The sequence below is a fragment of the Podarcis cretensis genome (assembly GCF_951804945.1).
Source record: "Podarcis cretensis genome assembly, chromosome: 9".
Classification (NCBI taxonomy): domain Eukaryota; kingdom Metazoa; phylum Chordata; class Lepidosauria; order Squamata; family Lacertidae; genus Podarcis; species Podarcis cretensis.
The window spans coordinates 42,822,245-42,838,630 of record NC_137178.1 but is presented as its reverse complement, the minus strand read 5'-3'; the positions used below and the strand labels follow the sequence as shown (position 1 = coordinate 42,838,630).

General features: G+C 43.2%; 1 protein-coding gene across 7 annotated transcripts in view; it reads right to left on the bottom strand.

Moving 5' to 3' along the window:
• Positions 1–7,237, bottom strand: part of GRIA2 (glutamate ionotropic receptor AMPA type subunit 2) — a 74,323-nt gene extending 67,086 nt beyond the window's left edge. For 4 of the 7 annotated variants that reach the window (XR_013842364.1, XM_079990421.1, XM_079990425.1 and 1 more), the window contains exons 1-2: positions 6,640–7,237; positions 5,827–5,967 (exon numbers count right to left, since the gene is read on the bottom strand). Coding sequence is in view for 6 of the 7 variants with exons in the window: in XM_079990421.1 (XP_079846547.1) it covers positions 5,827–5,967; positions 6,640–6,733 (235 nt within the window). In the remaining variant the exon portion in view is untranslated. The remainder of the gene's footprint in view (positions 1–5,826; positions 5,968–6,639) is intronic. The other 3 variants (XM_079990420.1, XM_079990423.1, XM_079990422.1) reach the window with 1 other exon arrangement.
• Positions 7,238–16,386: the final 9,149 nt, after the last annotated feature.

Genomic DNA, 16,386 nt, shown 5'->3' with positions numbered 1-16,386 from the left:
TCTACTTTTATATATTCTGTTTTGTTGATGGGCAACACACACAATTTCCTGTAGGCTCTTTTATAAAAGCTAGCTGAGGCAACCACCTGCTAATAAAGCTCTGTCCTCAAACATGAGGAAAAGATTTCAAAGGATGAGAAAATAACCAGGAAAAGGCCCAAGATCCTATTACAAGTCTTGTAGTCCAACCCTAAATGTGATTATTGAAAAGTAAGTCCCACTTTGTTCAGTGGGACCTGCTTCCTAGTAAGCATGCTTAGAATTGCAGTCTTAACTGAAGTCTGGCTTTGAAGAAATATCATTAGCACAACCTATTCATTTGACGCTATCTTAGAATACTTTTCACCAGAGACTCAAGGGTGCTTTCCTTGTCCATGTTTATGAGGACTGTGCCATCAAGTAATGACTTGCATGCGTACATGCCACCAGGTGTCATCGCAGATGCCTTGCCTTTCAGTAGCATCAGTTCATACGATTAGAAGGGTGCATAATCAAGTCTAGAGTCATCAAGAGGCATACATTTGTGAGCTAGACCTAAGAGAATGCCTTTTCAGGAGGGAGTCAGTTTTAGGAAAGCTTTGACTGTAATTTTAGACTGGTTCCTATTTACATATTTGGTTGTTTGTTACTGCTAGTACTAACCAATAAATAATCTGAAACCATTTTAAGTAAGGGCACTTAATTATCTACTATAGGCATGAGGAACATTTGACCCTCCAGATATTGCTGAACTGCAACTCCCATCATCCCTTGCCATTGGCCACACTTCCAGGGGCTAATGGGAATTGTAATTCAGTAACATTTGGAGAGCTCCCTGCACCTGATCTGCTGCAGCACATGGTTGGAATTCTATCCTCTGATCTGCTTTTATTCCAGTCAAAAAGTAGCACTAGTCCTAAAGTGTCTGTTAGTCGTTGTTACCTGCAGGCCCCTCCTAGTCCTAGGGTGCTAATGTAAAAGCTCTGGTTAAGATACTGAGATAAATATCAGAACCAATGATTTCACCTGATTCTGGGAAGAATACACCAGCATTTTTTGCTGATAGCATCTCTTTAACTATGTAATTCTACTTGAATTCTAGTTGAATTCAACAGGACTTGCTCCAAATCCCAAGTTAGCCAACTGGCTTTCAGAAAGACTGAAGGAAATCACCAACTCATGGACAAATACTCAATTACTCATTCCAACAAAATTTATAACATGTGTGTTTGTAGCAGGGATAGCTAGTATCTGAGAGTTAACATGACAGTTCCATAAACTGTGAACAAGTCTTCAGTTAGGTATCACCACCAGACATACTAAATTTGATATTAACATCAGGTTATTAATATTAAAATGTAGTAAATTTCAACCCCAAGTTTTCCTGCTCAAAATATAACATGGCACTGGCATTTTTATATTATATTATATTATTATATTATATTATATTATATTATATTATATTATATTATTATATGATTTAGAATATCCAGATTAGTTGTCAGTCAATTGCCACCAAAATGTTCCAGGAGCAGGTGAGGAAACCACTTGTAGGCCAAGGAGCAAATCAGGAACCTGCTGCTCTAGAACCGACCCAGGCTAGAGTAATCAGTTTGTAGATTGCAGGCCAAGCAGCATTAGGTTGGTGAACATATAAATACAAAAACAGTATTCTGAAAATGCAGAATCTAAACCAAGAATGCCAAGATGAAATATAACAGGGAAAGCTTTCCCATTAATAAATGATCTCACAATCTAATCAACGGTGCTGAGGGATTTTTAAAAATTCAGTTTCATGAAAAATATAGTGTACTGCATTGCAAGTCAGTGTACCTCCTCCCTTTGGTGTGTGAGGGTGGTTCCTCCACTGAAGTAAAGAAGGGATGTCTTGAAGGCTCTGTATTTGCATCATGACTGCTGCACCACATCTCAGATTCCGACACTGACTTCCAATCCCTTCCCAATGCCATCACAAATGCCTAACCTTTAAAGGGCTCCATAACCTTTTCCCAAACTGTTTCCCCATCCATCTTTCCCAATATATCTCTGCCCATGACCTCAAACATTACCACTGTCAGCCACTTATTCCCTTGCTGTCTCTTATCCCAGAATACTTAAATGGCTGCCAAACCTTTTTACTTCCTTCCTCGAAAACATCTTTCGTTTGAGGTTCTTTCCTAAAATGAACATCCAGTGGCAACTGCAATGAAGCCTACATATTTGTACCTCCATTGACCACACTGATTTAATTATTAGTCTAATATTTCTCCACCTCCCTTTCCTCTTTGCCCTCTGTTTTCCTTGTTGTCAAACTTCAGACTGGGAGCCCATTGGGGAAGGGACCTGGCTAAAGCATCATGTACATTGATGGTGCTGCAAAAAATAAATAAAATAAATAAATAACAGATTACTGAATTAGGCCAATGGGTCATTTTATAAAACATGCTTGACTATATTTACAAGTGCCTTTTCTCTAAACTGTCCACCAAATTCAGATTTTAAAACAAAGGTGGGGCTTCCAGGTGTTATTGCTAGCAGCTGGGATAGCTCAGCCGGTAGAGCACGAGACTCTTAATCTCAAGGTCATGAGTTTGAGCCCCACGTTGGGCAAAAGATTCCTGCATTGCAGGGGGTTGGACTAGATGACCCTCATGGTACTTCCAACGCTACAGTTCCATGATTCTACCCATGACCATTGTTGATGCTGAGTGGACCTGATGGGAGCTGGAGTCCAACCACTTCTGGAGAATCACTGGTTCCCCACCCCTTTTAAAAACCATCACATGAAGTGACAGCTGTGCTTTCCCCCATAACATATCCTTTCTCTGTTTTCTTAAAGATTTCTTTTAAAAAAAGAAAAGTGGTTTGTACTAGCTTTCTATTTCCTAATATTGCAGACCAATGTCCCCTTATTATCTGAGTGACATGGATTATTCAGATCTCAATAGCAGCGCTCTATTTCTAGGAAAAAAGACAGGAGTGGTAATTCCTTCCTAGAAAGCCCTTCGTCTGCCTTGAAAGGCCTCATCCTTAACAAGAGAAGTATGGGAGTGAGGAAAATTCACTCTACATGCATTCCAAAGTCTTCTCTCCTTTGAATCATGTCCACATGCTCAAGCGTTATGCTTCAGAACACGGGTTCTGAAACCAGCCTTGGACGCTACAGTTAACAGCAGTTAGCAGAATCAATAGGCTTCTCCCCAGATCAATAAGAGATTTTAAACAGCCTTGCATGTAACCATTGTTGATCAGACAAAGTGAAGCAAAATGTCAGTTGCCAAACCTGTTCCCTGTTCCATCTGTGCAGCTGTCCTCTTGAAGTCTCTTTCTACACGATCAACCAAGAGCCCTTAAAAACTACCCATTTGACTCTTCCATAAGCTTTCCAAGGCAGCAGCCTTCTTCATCAGGTGAAAGTTAATGAATAGGGTGAAAAGGGATGTTGCTTGCAAAAGCTTATGCCACAACAGAATAGTTCATTTCTACGATGCCACAGGAGCAATGGTTGCCCCTGCTATAACACAGCTCTCCTTTAAGAATGTTCATTTTCATTGCAGGAAGCTGCATCTGGCAATCGACTCCCTAATCTTTTGAATGTGTGGGGTGTGCTTTGGGGTCATGTGGGCACATCCCTGTTCTTGTTCTCCCCCTTCTTCAAGTTCTTGGCTTTAAAACCCTTGGCATCGCCCTCTTAGAAAATGCCTGTATCAACTGGGGACAGAATGGAACACATTCCTTTAAAGACAGTATGACAAATTGCAATTCTAATCATCTTAGCTGGCAGCGATTTTTCTGCTCAGGCTATCACTTCATTCAGTCTTCTCCTCCCCTGCTCAGCTTTCAATTTTTAAGATATTGTACCTTTATTCTTACAGTCGTGTGTTGTGAGGTATCTGTTTGTTCTTAATTCAATACGAGCGCAAACTGACAGAATTACATTTCTCTTGCAGTTACATTGCATTGCATGGGAGCAACAATTCAGACCTTAATGTTAACTAAGCCCCATTCAGTTACTGTTTTTACCACCAGTATAGCAAAGGGGTAGAATCATAGGAGACTCTACTGAACTGAACAAAAATCTAATCAAGGAACCCTCCCATTACCTGGATGATTTAAACAAAAAATGAAATAATTTCATAGCTGTCATTTTGGTAGTGCCAGGGACAACTGTTCTTTGTTCCATCAAATATATCCCCTAAGGAGATGTACATTCCAGCTGAGGAACTTCATGAAAAACAGAGCATTTTCAGATTTGATTTTATCGTGGTATTATTTTTGCTACTTGACCCTTGCAATAGCTACAGAGTGCCTATTACTGAAGCCTTCTAGAAAACCCTCTGAGCCTTACAAAAGAGAAATATCAAGATGATGCCAAGTGAGAGATGGAAGGATGGTCACATGTGCATACTGTATATACTAAAAATTCATCTGAATCTATGTCATAGGAGACTGCTGTTCCAGAAAAGCAATGTTCCCTGTAGCGGGCTTATCACACAGGCAAGAGCCATTTCTACCCCAAATGCAGGACTCATTCTGTGCTCACTCTTCAGTTGCTTTCCTCCCCCCAAATCAAGGAAATGTTCCTGAGAGTGCTGTGATTTATTGAGAAAGGGACGGGGCAGAGTAATTCTAATATGGAGAATTGCAAAAAGGAAAATGGCTGATCGGTGCCTCTTGCAGCTATTGCTGTTCAGAATCAACAATCCACTTGCAGCTTTTTTGCTGCTTCCCCACTCATCCTCTTGCTATGCACCCTTTCCTACACCAAAAGAGGCCTTGGGGGTTGAAACATCCCTCAAGAATCTCTCTCTCTCTCTCTTTTTAAGCATAAGGCATATGCCAGAATGTGGACTTGTGAATTACTGAGGCAGCCTTCACAAGGCAGTGAACAGGCTTGGGATAAATGGTCCTGTGCCATGTGCAACCACACACAAGGATGCTATCTTGCCACCCCTCCCAATTTGCCCACTCCTTCTCCTCCTGCATATGTGTAGCAACTCTGCCCAGTGAGACAACAGGCTACTTCTGGACACTGCTTTTAGAAGAGTAAGCAGAGGAACCTGGTGCCAAATGTCTTTTCCCCTATTATGGAAAGATGGTGTGCTGAATATTCATCTTCCCAGTATACTCTGCTGTGGGAAGGTGAAAATATACACTGTGTCTAGCAGTGGATTAAGCAGCCGGTGCCCCTGAATGCAGGAAAAGGCAGGAAGAAAGCCCCAAATGCCGCTGTCCTGCAAGCTCTTGTCCCCACATTCTCTCCGTGCATCTCTAAAGCATTTCTTCAGGGAAGAAAGACCCGCCTTCACAAAGCAAATACCCATGCAGAAAGGGTTGACATGACATTCAGTCACAATGCATGCAGAGGTAAATAAGAGCACACCCCACATAGGCAGGGCCCATGGGGGCATCCATTATGGAGCAGGGTGGGGTCCTGCCTACACCACAATCAGTCATGACTGCAGCCAACCTTATGTAATACATTGAAAGCACAAGAGAGAGATCCTTGGAAGTCTCTAGCCAAAATGCAAAGCAGATGGTAGGATCTGGTCTGAAGGGGGTCAAGTGGCAGGACAGGAGTAGAGCAGGACCACCCTGAGCAGGCAATGGTGCAACCATCTTCCAGAGGGAAATTTAGCTGGATGGGTGGGTGCATTCTCCATAGTTTAATCCCCTCACGCCCTGCCCCACAAGCCCTCCCAGGCTCTCTGGAGCAGCTGAATGCCAAAGTCATGATTCCCACCCCACTCAAACACACTAACTCCACCAACACAGGAGCAAAGGGTTTCTGGGGAGGGGAGGGGAGGGGAGGGGAGGATTTGAATGAACTGAACATTCATGACTCACAAGCATTGGTGACAGCGAAGCTGTTGGCCACCTCCAGATTATCGATGTGGGGCGACAGTCGGAACTCTGAAGTGGAAAATTGAACCATCCCTACCCGAAATGCACTGTATTCCTGATCAGCTCCCCTGGGGAAGAGCCCCCCTGTAGGATGACAAACACACATAAAGACAGAACAAGAGAGACACACAGAGAGGACATCAGTGCTGCAGGCTCGGCAGTAGCGCTGCCAGACTCACAAAGAGAAAGAGACCTTCGTTTATTTGCCATGGGACTTGCCTCAGATTGCCAGTTTCACTGACCTTAGGGATGATCTATATCCTAAAATCTCAGCCATCTCCCTCCCTCCCCTTCAGGGTCCGGATACCCAAACTGAGCTTGGCAGGGGAAGGGGGGCAATATCTGGAAAGCACATGGCGTGTTGCCTTCCTCACATGAAGGGTGCAATCCAGATCTATTCAGAGCAATGAAAGGTGGGAGGTTTTGGCTTCCCCATCCTGATTTCGATGGGATGTGAAGTGTTTAGTTTTAAGCCATGAACTGGCTTGTAGAAAGGAGTTGCTTCTAGTGGGATGGGATTCGAGAAGATGGGTAACCTTTAGATTTAAGAATGGAGGGGTAGGGCACAGGAGTTGATCTAAAATGAAGGCACTTTTCCTTTTTTTGGCAAGCATCCACTCCAGCAAGAAAAGGCTGGATTTAAGGGTGCATGCCATGAATACAGCAATTGGACCTGAGTGGTGACCGTGTGCCAGAATCTCATCTAACTATATATATATATATATATATAGGATCCTCTCTGACGGGGCCACTCACCTATTTGTATGCCGTTGGAGTAGACCCCCCAGATGAGTCCCCAAACCAAAGGAGCCAGGAAGAGAGCAATCTGCCGGATCTTTTGCATTGCCATGAAAAGTAGAGCATCCACAAAGCCACAGAATATTCCTTTGCTGCAGCCGCCGCTGCCTTCTCCTCCCTTGCCCGTTTGTCGCTCAGCAAATTAGATCCTCTGCATCTTGGGCGAGCAGATGAAGGACCCGAGCTGGAAATGAGCCCTCAGCGGGAGAAGAAGAAGAGGAGGAGGAAGAGGAAGAGGAGGAAGGGGGTGGATAGAGAAGCAGCCTTGGCCCGCTGCTGCAGTGCTCCCGAGGCCAGCCCGGGGAAGGAAAGAGGCGCCTGGGATGCCGTTTTCAACGCTGCTCTTGCGCTGCCGTCGCCTCGGTACATCCAGCTCCTTCGCCGGCGAGCACACGCATTCGCCCAGCTCTGCCTCTCTCGCCCTCACACACACGCACTCACACACTCACACGCGCGCACACACCGCACACTCGCGCACAGCCAGGCAAGGCGAGCGAAGGGAAGAGGCGGCGTGCGCGTGCGCCGCCGGAGAGAGATCCTCCTTATGCCCCCCCTCTCCGTACGCCCCCTCCCCGCGTAGGCCTGGACGCGCGCGCGAGCTCAGCACCGCTACTGCTGCTGCTGCTGCTGCTGCTGGGGGCGGCTGGGCTCACCAAGAGGATGGTCCTTTTCAGCACCACGGACAGCGCCGCGGAAGACAGCCGGGGACAGCTAGGCTTCGGTCCAAAGCAGCCCCTTCCGCGCCCCCTACGACGGCAGCGAAGAGCGCTCTCTCTCTCTCTCTCTCTCCCCCTCCCTCCCTCCCTCCCCCCCAGTCTCTCTCGTTCTCTCTCGTTTCACCGGACAATCGCGGTTTCTGCCACCCCCGCCCTCCCCACCTATTGAGAGCGATCAGGCTTCCGATCCAGAGAAGCAGAATGGTGTGGGTTGTGCCAAAGCGTAACTTAGAAACGGCCTGCTTTCCAGAGCTGCTTGCTTTCCCCTCCCCCGCTTCCTCAAATCGGACGGTTCAAGGAGCATCTTGGTCGGAGGAGGAGCTGCTCGCTCGCTTTCTGCATGCTAATCGCTTAAAAAAAAAAAATCAGACGCGTTGGCGGGCAGGAGAATGCCGTCTTAAAAAGAAGCGAAAGGAGATCAGCGCCCACCAGCTAGAGCTGGTCTGTCTGAATTTTTCACTCTTCCACTGAGACCAAGTTCTTGCTCTGAAAGGTGGGGAAACCGGGTCAAAAAGTAGGAACGGGGTTCAGCTACATTCTCTTTCCCAGAAACAGCTGTCTGGAGTTTCATGAGCTTCAAAGGAAATATTGATCTCTTCAGCACACATTCTTACACATTTGATTACATGTGCCCATTGCATACACGCCCACGTTTAGCTGTGACATTTTGTACATTCAGGAAAGGTGCCACAATGGTCATATGAATACAGACCCACAGGTGCACGCCACTATTTGTTCATCTTGTTATGGGGCACCAGACTAGTAGTAGATTAATATACATTAGGTTTAACCTGCAGGCAATTGGAAAGAGGCCCCCATCTGTCTATAATGGAAGTTTATTGTATTTTTGTCTGTTTTATTATTTGGTTACTGTAGTTTAATATCATATCATGTACTGGGGAATTGTAATAGTGATATATCACCTTTAAGTATAAATGAATAAATATTGTGAGCTTGTAGCTTCAGATTGAGGTGAGAGACATCCATAGCCAAACACATAACTTAAAATTAGTAGCAGAACATAATTACTGAGCTTCTGCCTACTTGTGAAAAACTTTACTGAAGAGAAGGAAGGTGCAAAATTGGAAACTGGGTTCCAGAGTATATTACAACCCACTATCAAGCTCCTAAAGTGTTGCCATGTTATTCAGAACTGCAGTGAAATTCCATACACTGGATGTTTCATTCCATTCATTTTAAAGCACAAATTCTCTCTTGCCTTGCTAAAGCTTACCAGAGGCTTTGCCTTCTTCTGAGGTGTGTTTCTCAGATGAAAAAATATTGGCCAGGTGTGGGGTTGTCTACTGAATCAGGCACCTGGCAAAGGCCAGTGAAAAGATCCTCCCTCCTATTGGTGAGAGATACCCACTAGGGAAAAATAAAGCAGCAAGTGCCACTGAGTTTTCTTCCCAGAAAATCAAGTAGGGAACTGTGGCCTGAGAAGTGTAAGGGGAATCACAGTTATAATATTGTCCACTGGCTTGCCCCTAAGTCTATGTCCTTCCCAATGGACATAAAGCAAAAACAACAAAACCCACTTCTACTTTAGTGTGATGGAGGAACGGTACAGCTCTTATTTTGCTGGAGCACACAACCAACCACCTGTGTTACAGATGGGCAAATTGTGGCCTAAGCTGGTGAAGCCCTTGCCCTAATTTCATGTGCCAAGGAGGGGGAAATGGGCAGAGGAGAGAGAAGTGGCAGCAGTAGAGGAGGGGGGAAAGGGAATGTCAGAAAGAGAAAGGAAGAGAAAAATCGTGGAATGAAATTTTTATGACCCTAGTGGAAATGTTTTAAGAGTTTAAGTTCAAATAGTTATATTAATTTTAAGGAGAAATAAGATTTAAAAAAAGGAAGAAGCAAAAACGGATTGTTAATTGGTGAAAGAAGAGAATGTAAAATTATAGTATATTAAGACAGATTATAAGGACAAAATAAAGAGGGAAAGGATTTGCTGAAATATTTAACTGAATTAGAATACAAAAAAGGGAGGTGGGAGGAGGTCAAGGAAACAAGCAAATGAAAGATATATTATGTGAAGGTTTGATGTGTTTTTTGCTTTTGTTTTTCCTTTTTTCTTGATTTCTTTCTTTTTTTTATTTGTATGGTATTCTTTTTTTATTGTGATACACTGTTTTGTTTTTTGTTTAAATTGGTGTTTTTCTGTTTTATCTGTAACCTTTAAAACCTCAATAAATATTATTTAAAAAGAGAGAGAGAAAGGAATAAGTGGTGATATAAAGAGGGTGGCCTCACCCATCTTTGGCTTCAGCCCCACCCACATTTGGCCCTACCCAGGGCTTTTTTTCAGCTGGAACTCACTGGAACTCAGTTTTTTATAAAGATTTTCTTGTTTTACAAAAGTGTTTGCAATCTCTCCCCCACCCCCCACCCCGTAACATTTTTACAAATCAGCTTCATTTGTTGAGACATTGGGAAGAAAAGGGGGAAAGAGGTGGGAAAGATGGGTGGGAGTCGGGCGACGGTGTTACTATTTTACTTACTATATGTAGGGTTTGGTGTCAGCGTTGTTTGTGTAGGTTCTTTGTTGTTCGCTTGTGTTCCTTTGGTGGTAAGAGAGGTTGGGGTTGGTCTAGGGTGTGGTTGTTCATTTGTGGTTGGCTGTGGTGATCTTGGTTTTCATGTGTGAGTGGGGTGGGTGGGTGTTTTGGATCAGGTTAGCCATATTGATTTGTATGTTGTTGGTGGGTTTTTGTCGTTGTCTTGTTGGGCTGTGTATGTGATAAAGGGGAGCCATACCGGGGTGAAGTTGTCTTCTTCTAGTTGTCCCTGTGTCAATTTCAGTTTATTGGTTAATTTTTCTAGTAAGGCTGTTTCCCATACTATTTGGTACCATTGGTCCATGCTTACTCCTGACAGGTCTCTCCAGTGTCGGGCTATGATGCTTCTGGCCCCTGAAAGTAGGTGGGTTATGAGTTCTTTGTGGTGTAAGTGGGCATTATTGTCTGGGAAGATGTTTAGTAAGGTCAATTCTGGGGTGATTTCTAATACTTGCTTGGTTATTTTGTTTATTTCTTGTATGGTTGTTGTCTAGAATAGTTGGATTTTGGCACTGGAACTCAGTTCTGGCACCTCTCAGGTGAGCACCATTGCCATTATAAGAGAAAAAGAGAGGAGTTTAAAGCAACAGCTCATTCTGAGTTCCAGCACCTCTTTTCCTAGAAAAATAAAACCGGCCCTACCAACATTGCCAGTATGTGGCCCCTGACAGATTATCCCCGAGAAAATGTAGTCTTTGGGAGAATGTAGACTTGGAGAGAAATAAGATTTGCCCATTCCTAAGCTAAAATATGCCCATAGATTTGCAGAGCAAACACTGGTGGAGCTGAGTTTACTTCCAGGTGTGCAATGCATGCAAGGAAAAAGGTTGATCCTACAGGAGAAGCTCCTCCATTATTGGCTGAACCACTGAGGCCCCCCATGACAACAATAAAATGCAATTGAAGAGATTTATTTTAACAAACAAAGGTATTTCCCCCACCATTGCTGGGCCATCTCTCTTTGAAAGAGGTAGGAGATTTAATCTTCACACTAATCAATCATGCTATTCTTCTCATAGCTGTCCTCTCAGGGACAAGGGAAGCTTAGAGATCCCAGAGAAAATCACATAACAAGATGTCTTGCTTCCTTATATTCTCATATTCTGTCTTTGGAATCAGGGCTGGGTTGAGAGACAAGAGTCTGTGGTGGTGGAATCAGGGCAACAATGCAGAGGAAGGGAAGATTCATCACCACCCCTCAACTGCTCTTCCTTTTGTTCTGGAAACCCATCCTCAACCCCCCACTTTATACAGAAACGGAGAAGGCACATGAACAACAACCATTGCTGCTCCTGCCATCTCTAGTGGGGCCCAGAATTAAGAGAATAGATGGAATAGATGTACCACTTCATGACAGCCCTTGACTAATTAGTGCAGACAAGCTTTGCAAGAACAGACATATTATGGAAATTTGATAAATTTTCAGGAGAGCATGCCAGCTGACAGCAACAACTTGCCTTTTATAAAACCCTGATGTGCCATATTTCAGCCAGCATGATTCCTAAGCCTTCTGTTATGGAAAAAAAAGAGAACAATACGTTCCAAAGATAAAACTTACGATTTCCACTTTCTGTTAAGCTTAGGCTGCATAAACACCATTCATATAAAATCCATTATTCCCCACCCCACAAAGAATCCTGGGAACTCTAGTTTGTTAAAGTTGCTGGGAATAGTGAAGAGTAGACTACAGTTCCCAGGCTTCTTTCGGGGTGTGTGTGTGCTTTAAATGGATGAGCCTGGATTCAGTGTTCTCTGACTGCCAGTGCAAAGGCTGTTGTGAAGCATAAGGGCAAAAATAAAGGCTATGCAACATGAAAAGCAGCACAGCAGTTGTGCTGGTGGAAGCTTGTTGCACAACCGTTTGTGCAACAAGAAGTATCAGGACTACAGCAATCTGAAGGGCAACCAGCCATGAGAACGATGTTGGCTTCCTGTGCTTTCTCTTGAACAAGGCATTCCTCCAGGACAACGAATACACTACTACATGACTTTAAATGAGTGTGACATTAAATTCCTCCTATGTTGTTTTAAAAGTGCTTTAAATGTATGGTGTGTGCACAGATATATCAGGTCCTTTGAGAGATTTCAAGCACATGCTTAGCTTCTTACACTTCTCATTTCCCCTGCAGATGTTATTAAGAAATGTGGCCCAGGATCAACCCATCACTTGTGCTACACCATTTTATTCCTGGGTTGTCTTCTCAGTAAGCATTTTTGAATTGCAGCGTTACTATTCAGGATTTTTTCAATCTTCTCTAATATAGCATAATTTGCTTTCTTATGCTGTCTGTTCATTGTCAGTTCAAATCAAATATAGGGTAAATATTTTATGAGATACAGAGAAAGGCCCACCTCCAATGGATGAGTTTGGCATGAAATTAAATGATTTTCACATTCTTTCTACTCTTACCATTTTCTGTAGTTTACTTAATATAGTTTTGAATATTGACAAGAGTGTTGTTGTGATTGTTTCTTTTAAAAGTATATAGCCTTTTCCTCCATCCAAAATAGTTTAGCCCAATTTGTCAGTTCTCATCAGATTCTCAGTGGGAAGCTTCCTTGCATAAATTGATTCTATTCCGGCTATTTTTAGTTTATTGTGTAGAGAAGTGATCGTATTTTTTTACCATCTATTTTGCATCTTGAAAAATCCCCCCCCCCCCAGGGCAACCTTCTTGTGAAAAATCTTTTAATTAAACTGTATTGTTCATCATCTGCCCCCTTTTTGTATTACTCTTTAAAATAAACTGGAGAGCGTAGATCAGTGTTTTACATAGATTTAATGCTGGAGAAGGTATGATGTGGTATGATATGATTCAATGAATAAAGCAATACAATGGGACCACAAGAAAAATGATGCAATATATAGCTTCTGGCTGAGATGAGCACTTTGTGTTCCACTTGATAATCTCATTGGATTGCATTATAGTATTGCACAGAACAGTATAGGATTAGATTGCTTATTAGGATTATACTACAGTAATGGTGCAGAAAACGATGTCGATCCCATTGTAAACGGCAGAGTTTGAAAGCGCCAATACAGATTGCCATCATTTGTTTATAATAAAGTCTCTCCCAAGGCTTTTTTGGGGGCACAACCATGACATTGCAAATGCAATGGGCCAGTTCCAACAAAGACATGTTGGTTTCTTGATTGCCTGCATCCAAACTAATGGGCAAAAAATGTACATGGGTATAAAATAGGAATGGCATACTGAAGGGAATGGGGCAATGGTGGGTGTCACAACCAGAGCCACAAAGGAGCTAACAGCAATAGAAGGAGATTGCAATTGGCAGCGTGTTAGCAGATGGGTTACAAATAAAGCTGCAGAAGTGAAGCAAGAGTGAGGTCTTTATGGCTGCTTTAGCAGATTCCCATCCAGGCCTAGATTTTTTTTGTGGGGGAGGGGTCTGAACTGGGCTGACACAGCTGAAGATAATCTCTGCCCCCCTTGCTCCTTGTATCTCATTTCTTCAGTGTTAAACTGCAAGGAAACATACTATTGGGAGATACCTTGTAGATGTCTTGTATGGTCACTATGAATGAAGCTATGAATGAATGTCGGAATGAAAGCACTTTAAAATATTATGGGTATATATAATGCAATGTTTAAACCTCATGTGTTATTCATGTGTAATTGCTGTAGCAAATATCCACAGGGTTGATATGCATGGAAAGGATGGCAGCATTTATGCCTGGAATCAGTCAGAACAGGGCTTTAGGCAGCTGATCATGCAGGGACTGAAAGACCTAGGATGGCAACCAGTATTAGATGGAGTACTGGGCCAGTATGGTAAATCTGCAGGAAGTCAGGGGCAACCCAGAGGCTGAGCTGAAAAGCCTACCTAGAAGGATGCTAGAACAAGGATAGGCCAGCTACTTACATATCACCATAAAAAAGAAAATGCATCATCCTGCTTCAAGCACTGAAACTGCTCTGGTTGGTGACATTTGTCAAGAGAGAGATAAGTTCAACCTTGCTCAAAGTCCAGGATCTCTTAGTGACTTTTGCTACTATTTGGCATGCTGTCGTTCTGGACCAGCTCCAGGAGGTGATCATTGGGCCACTGTATTACAGTGGCTCTGTTCCTGCTTTCAGGGTTGTTTTCATAAAGCAGTTATGGGGGGGCTATTGCATCTTGTCTCTCATGCTATTGAACATCTATTTGAAGCTGCTGGAAGCTCTTGCCAAGAGATGTGGAGTGAGGTGTTATCCATCTGCAGGTGCCCCATTTTCTCTCTCCATTCCACCTCAATCAGGAGAGGCAGCTCAGATTGCTAGAATGGTTCTTGGAAGCAGTGATGGACTGGATCCTGAGAAGACAGAAATGTTCTGTGTTCTCCAGTCCTGGAGGTGGGGAGGTGGCCTGTTCTGAACAGACTTGCACTCCCCTGGAAGGTCTGTAGCCTGTGTTACTCCTGGATTCAACATTGTCACTGGAAGATCAGGTGGCCTCAGTGGCTAGGAGTGCCCATTCCCAGCTATGCAGTTTGTTTACCAACTACATATAGCTCCTTTTGGACAGATGTGATTTTGCCTCCATGCTCTGAAACCTCTCAGATTGGATTGTTGTAACATGTTCTGTGTGGAGCTGCCCTGGAAGATGTCTCAGAAACTTCTTCAACTGGTCTAAAATGCATTTCTCGAATAGGACAGAGTGGGGTGTTTGGAAAGGAGTTTTGTGCTGCTTTTGCCTGTCTTCTGTTTTATGTCTGAATTGGAGGCCTGTGGGCAGAAAAGCAGGCAGAAATGGTATACTATTATAAATAAATCACATGGGCCAATTGTATTTGGTCTCATTCTGTTGACCTAGGGATGGAAGGACATGAAACAGGCAAGGTTTTAGCCAACTGCTGAAAAAAGAGTGTGCTAGGTTATCTGAAATTCTGAAGACACCTGTGTGTCAAAACATCTATTTTGAGCAATCTAAACCCATCACTTAACCACAGGAATCAGGAGATATGAAATGTCTCGATGCCACTCTTGGTGGCTTGCAGTTGAAGAAGTGTAAGCATAAGAAGCAGTCTGACAAATCATGGTACTGATTTAAAAGATCCTTTTGAATTTCTTCTCTCCTCACTGAAGTGAGAGGGAAATGGTTGCAGTGGGATATGGTTCATGACCTTGCAAAACAAAACACGATTGTCCTCCTCATGTACTCTGCTTCCCAGCCTTTGCCAGTGATTCCACTTCAGACCTGTATTACCAAGCATATCACAGCACACAGTTCTCATGTATCTTCTTGTGTGAGTTTAGTAGAAAAAATAATTATTACATTATTGATTAAATGCTTTGTAATAAACACAAAGGCCATCAAGAAGGCACGAGAGCAAAGAGGAACAGAAATTAATTTGAAAAATAAATCTATATGGAAAGACGGTAAAGTTAAAATGTAGGCAATAATTACAGAAAAGTCATTTTGCTAACAAGGAATATATACTTCAAAGGGGTTTGCAGCACAAGGTAATTATTTTCCTTCTAGAATCTGGAGAAGCAGTGAGTTGAAGGGAGATGAATCTATGTGTGTGTATCCTGTCATGTGTGTGGCATGCACTAACTGCTCAAATCTGGCCATGCAATCCAACATGATTCAGTTTGTGAGAAAGTGTTGTGCATGAACAGGGAAAGGGAATGCACATCCAAAGAGAACCATCCCATGTAATTCCAATTCAACTGCAGGATGGAGACGTAAAAACCCTATCTCATTCATACCCTGAAGTGTAAGTGGGGATTGCATATAATGCCTCACTGATTAAGCTGGTTGTGCATAATACTTCCATGTATGAACTCAGTTCTTAAAATCCAGCAAGAACACCATACACTGTTTCAACCTGTGAATGTCCCCTGATAGATCAGGGCCAAGAATTATTTCTCCAGTTCATACCACTTTAAACAGTCATGGCTTCTTCCAAAGATTCCTCGTATTGGCAGCTTGCTACATGAACTCATTTCCATGTGGCAACATTATAAGCTGCTGTTGCTGTCTGCATGCATGAAATGAGCTAAACACTGTATCTCTGTAATAAAAAAAACCCTTTGAAATGTCCCATATGTAAAAAAAAAATAAAAAATTATGTTTAATTATTGTTGTTGTTTAGTCATTTAGTCATGTCCTACTCTTCATGACCCCATGGACCAGAGCTCGCCAGGCACTTCTGTCTTCCACTGCCTCCCGCAGTTTGGTCAAACTCATGCTGGTAGCTTCGAGAACACTATCCAACTATCTCATCCTCTGTCATCCCCTTCTCCTTGTGCCCTCCATCTTTCCCAACATCAGGGTCTTTTCCAGGGAGTCTTCTCTTCTCATGAGGTGGCCAAAGTATTGGAGCCTCAGCTTCACGATCTGACCTTCAAGTGAGCACTCAGGGCTGATTTCCTTAAGAATGGATAGGTTTGATCTTCTTGCAGTCCATGGGACTCTCAAGA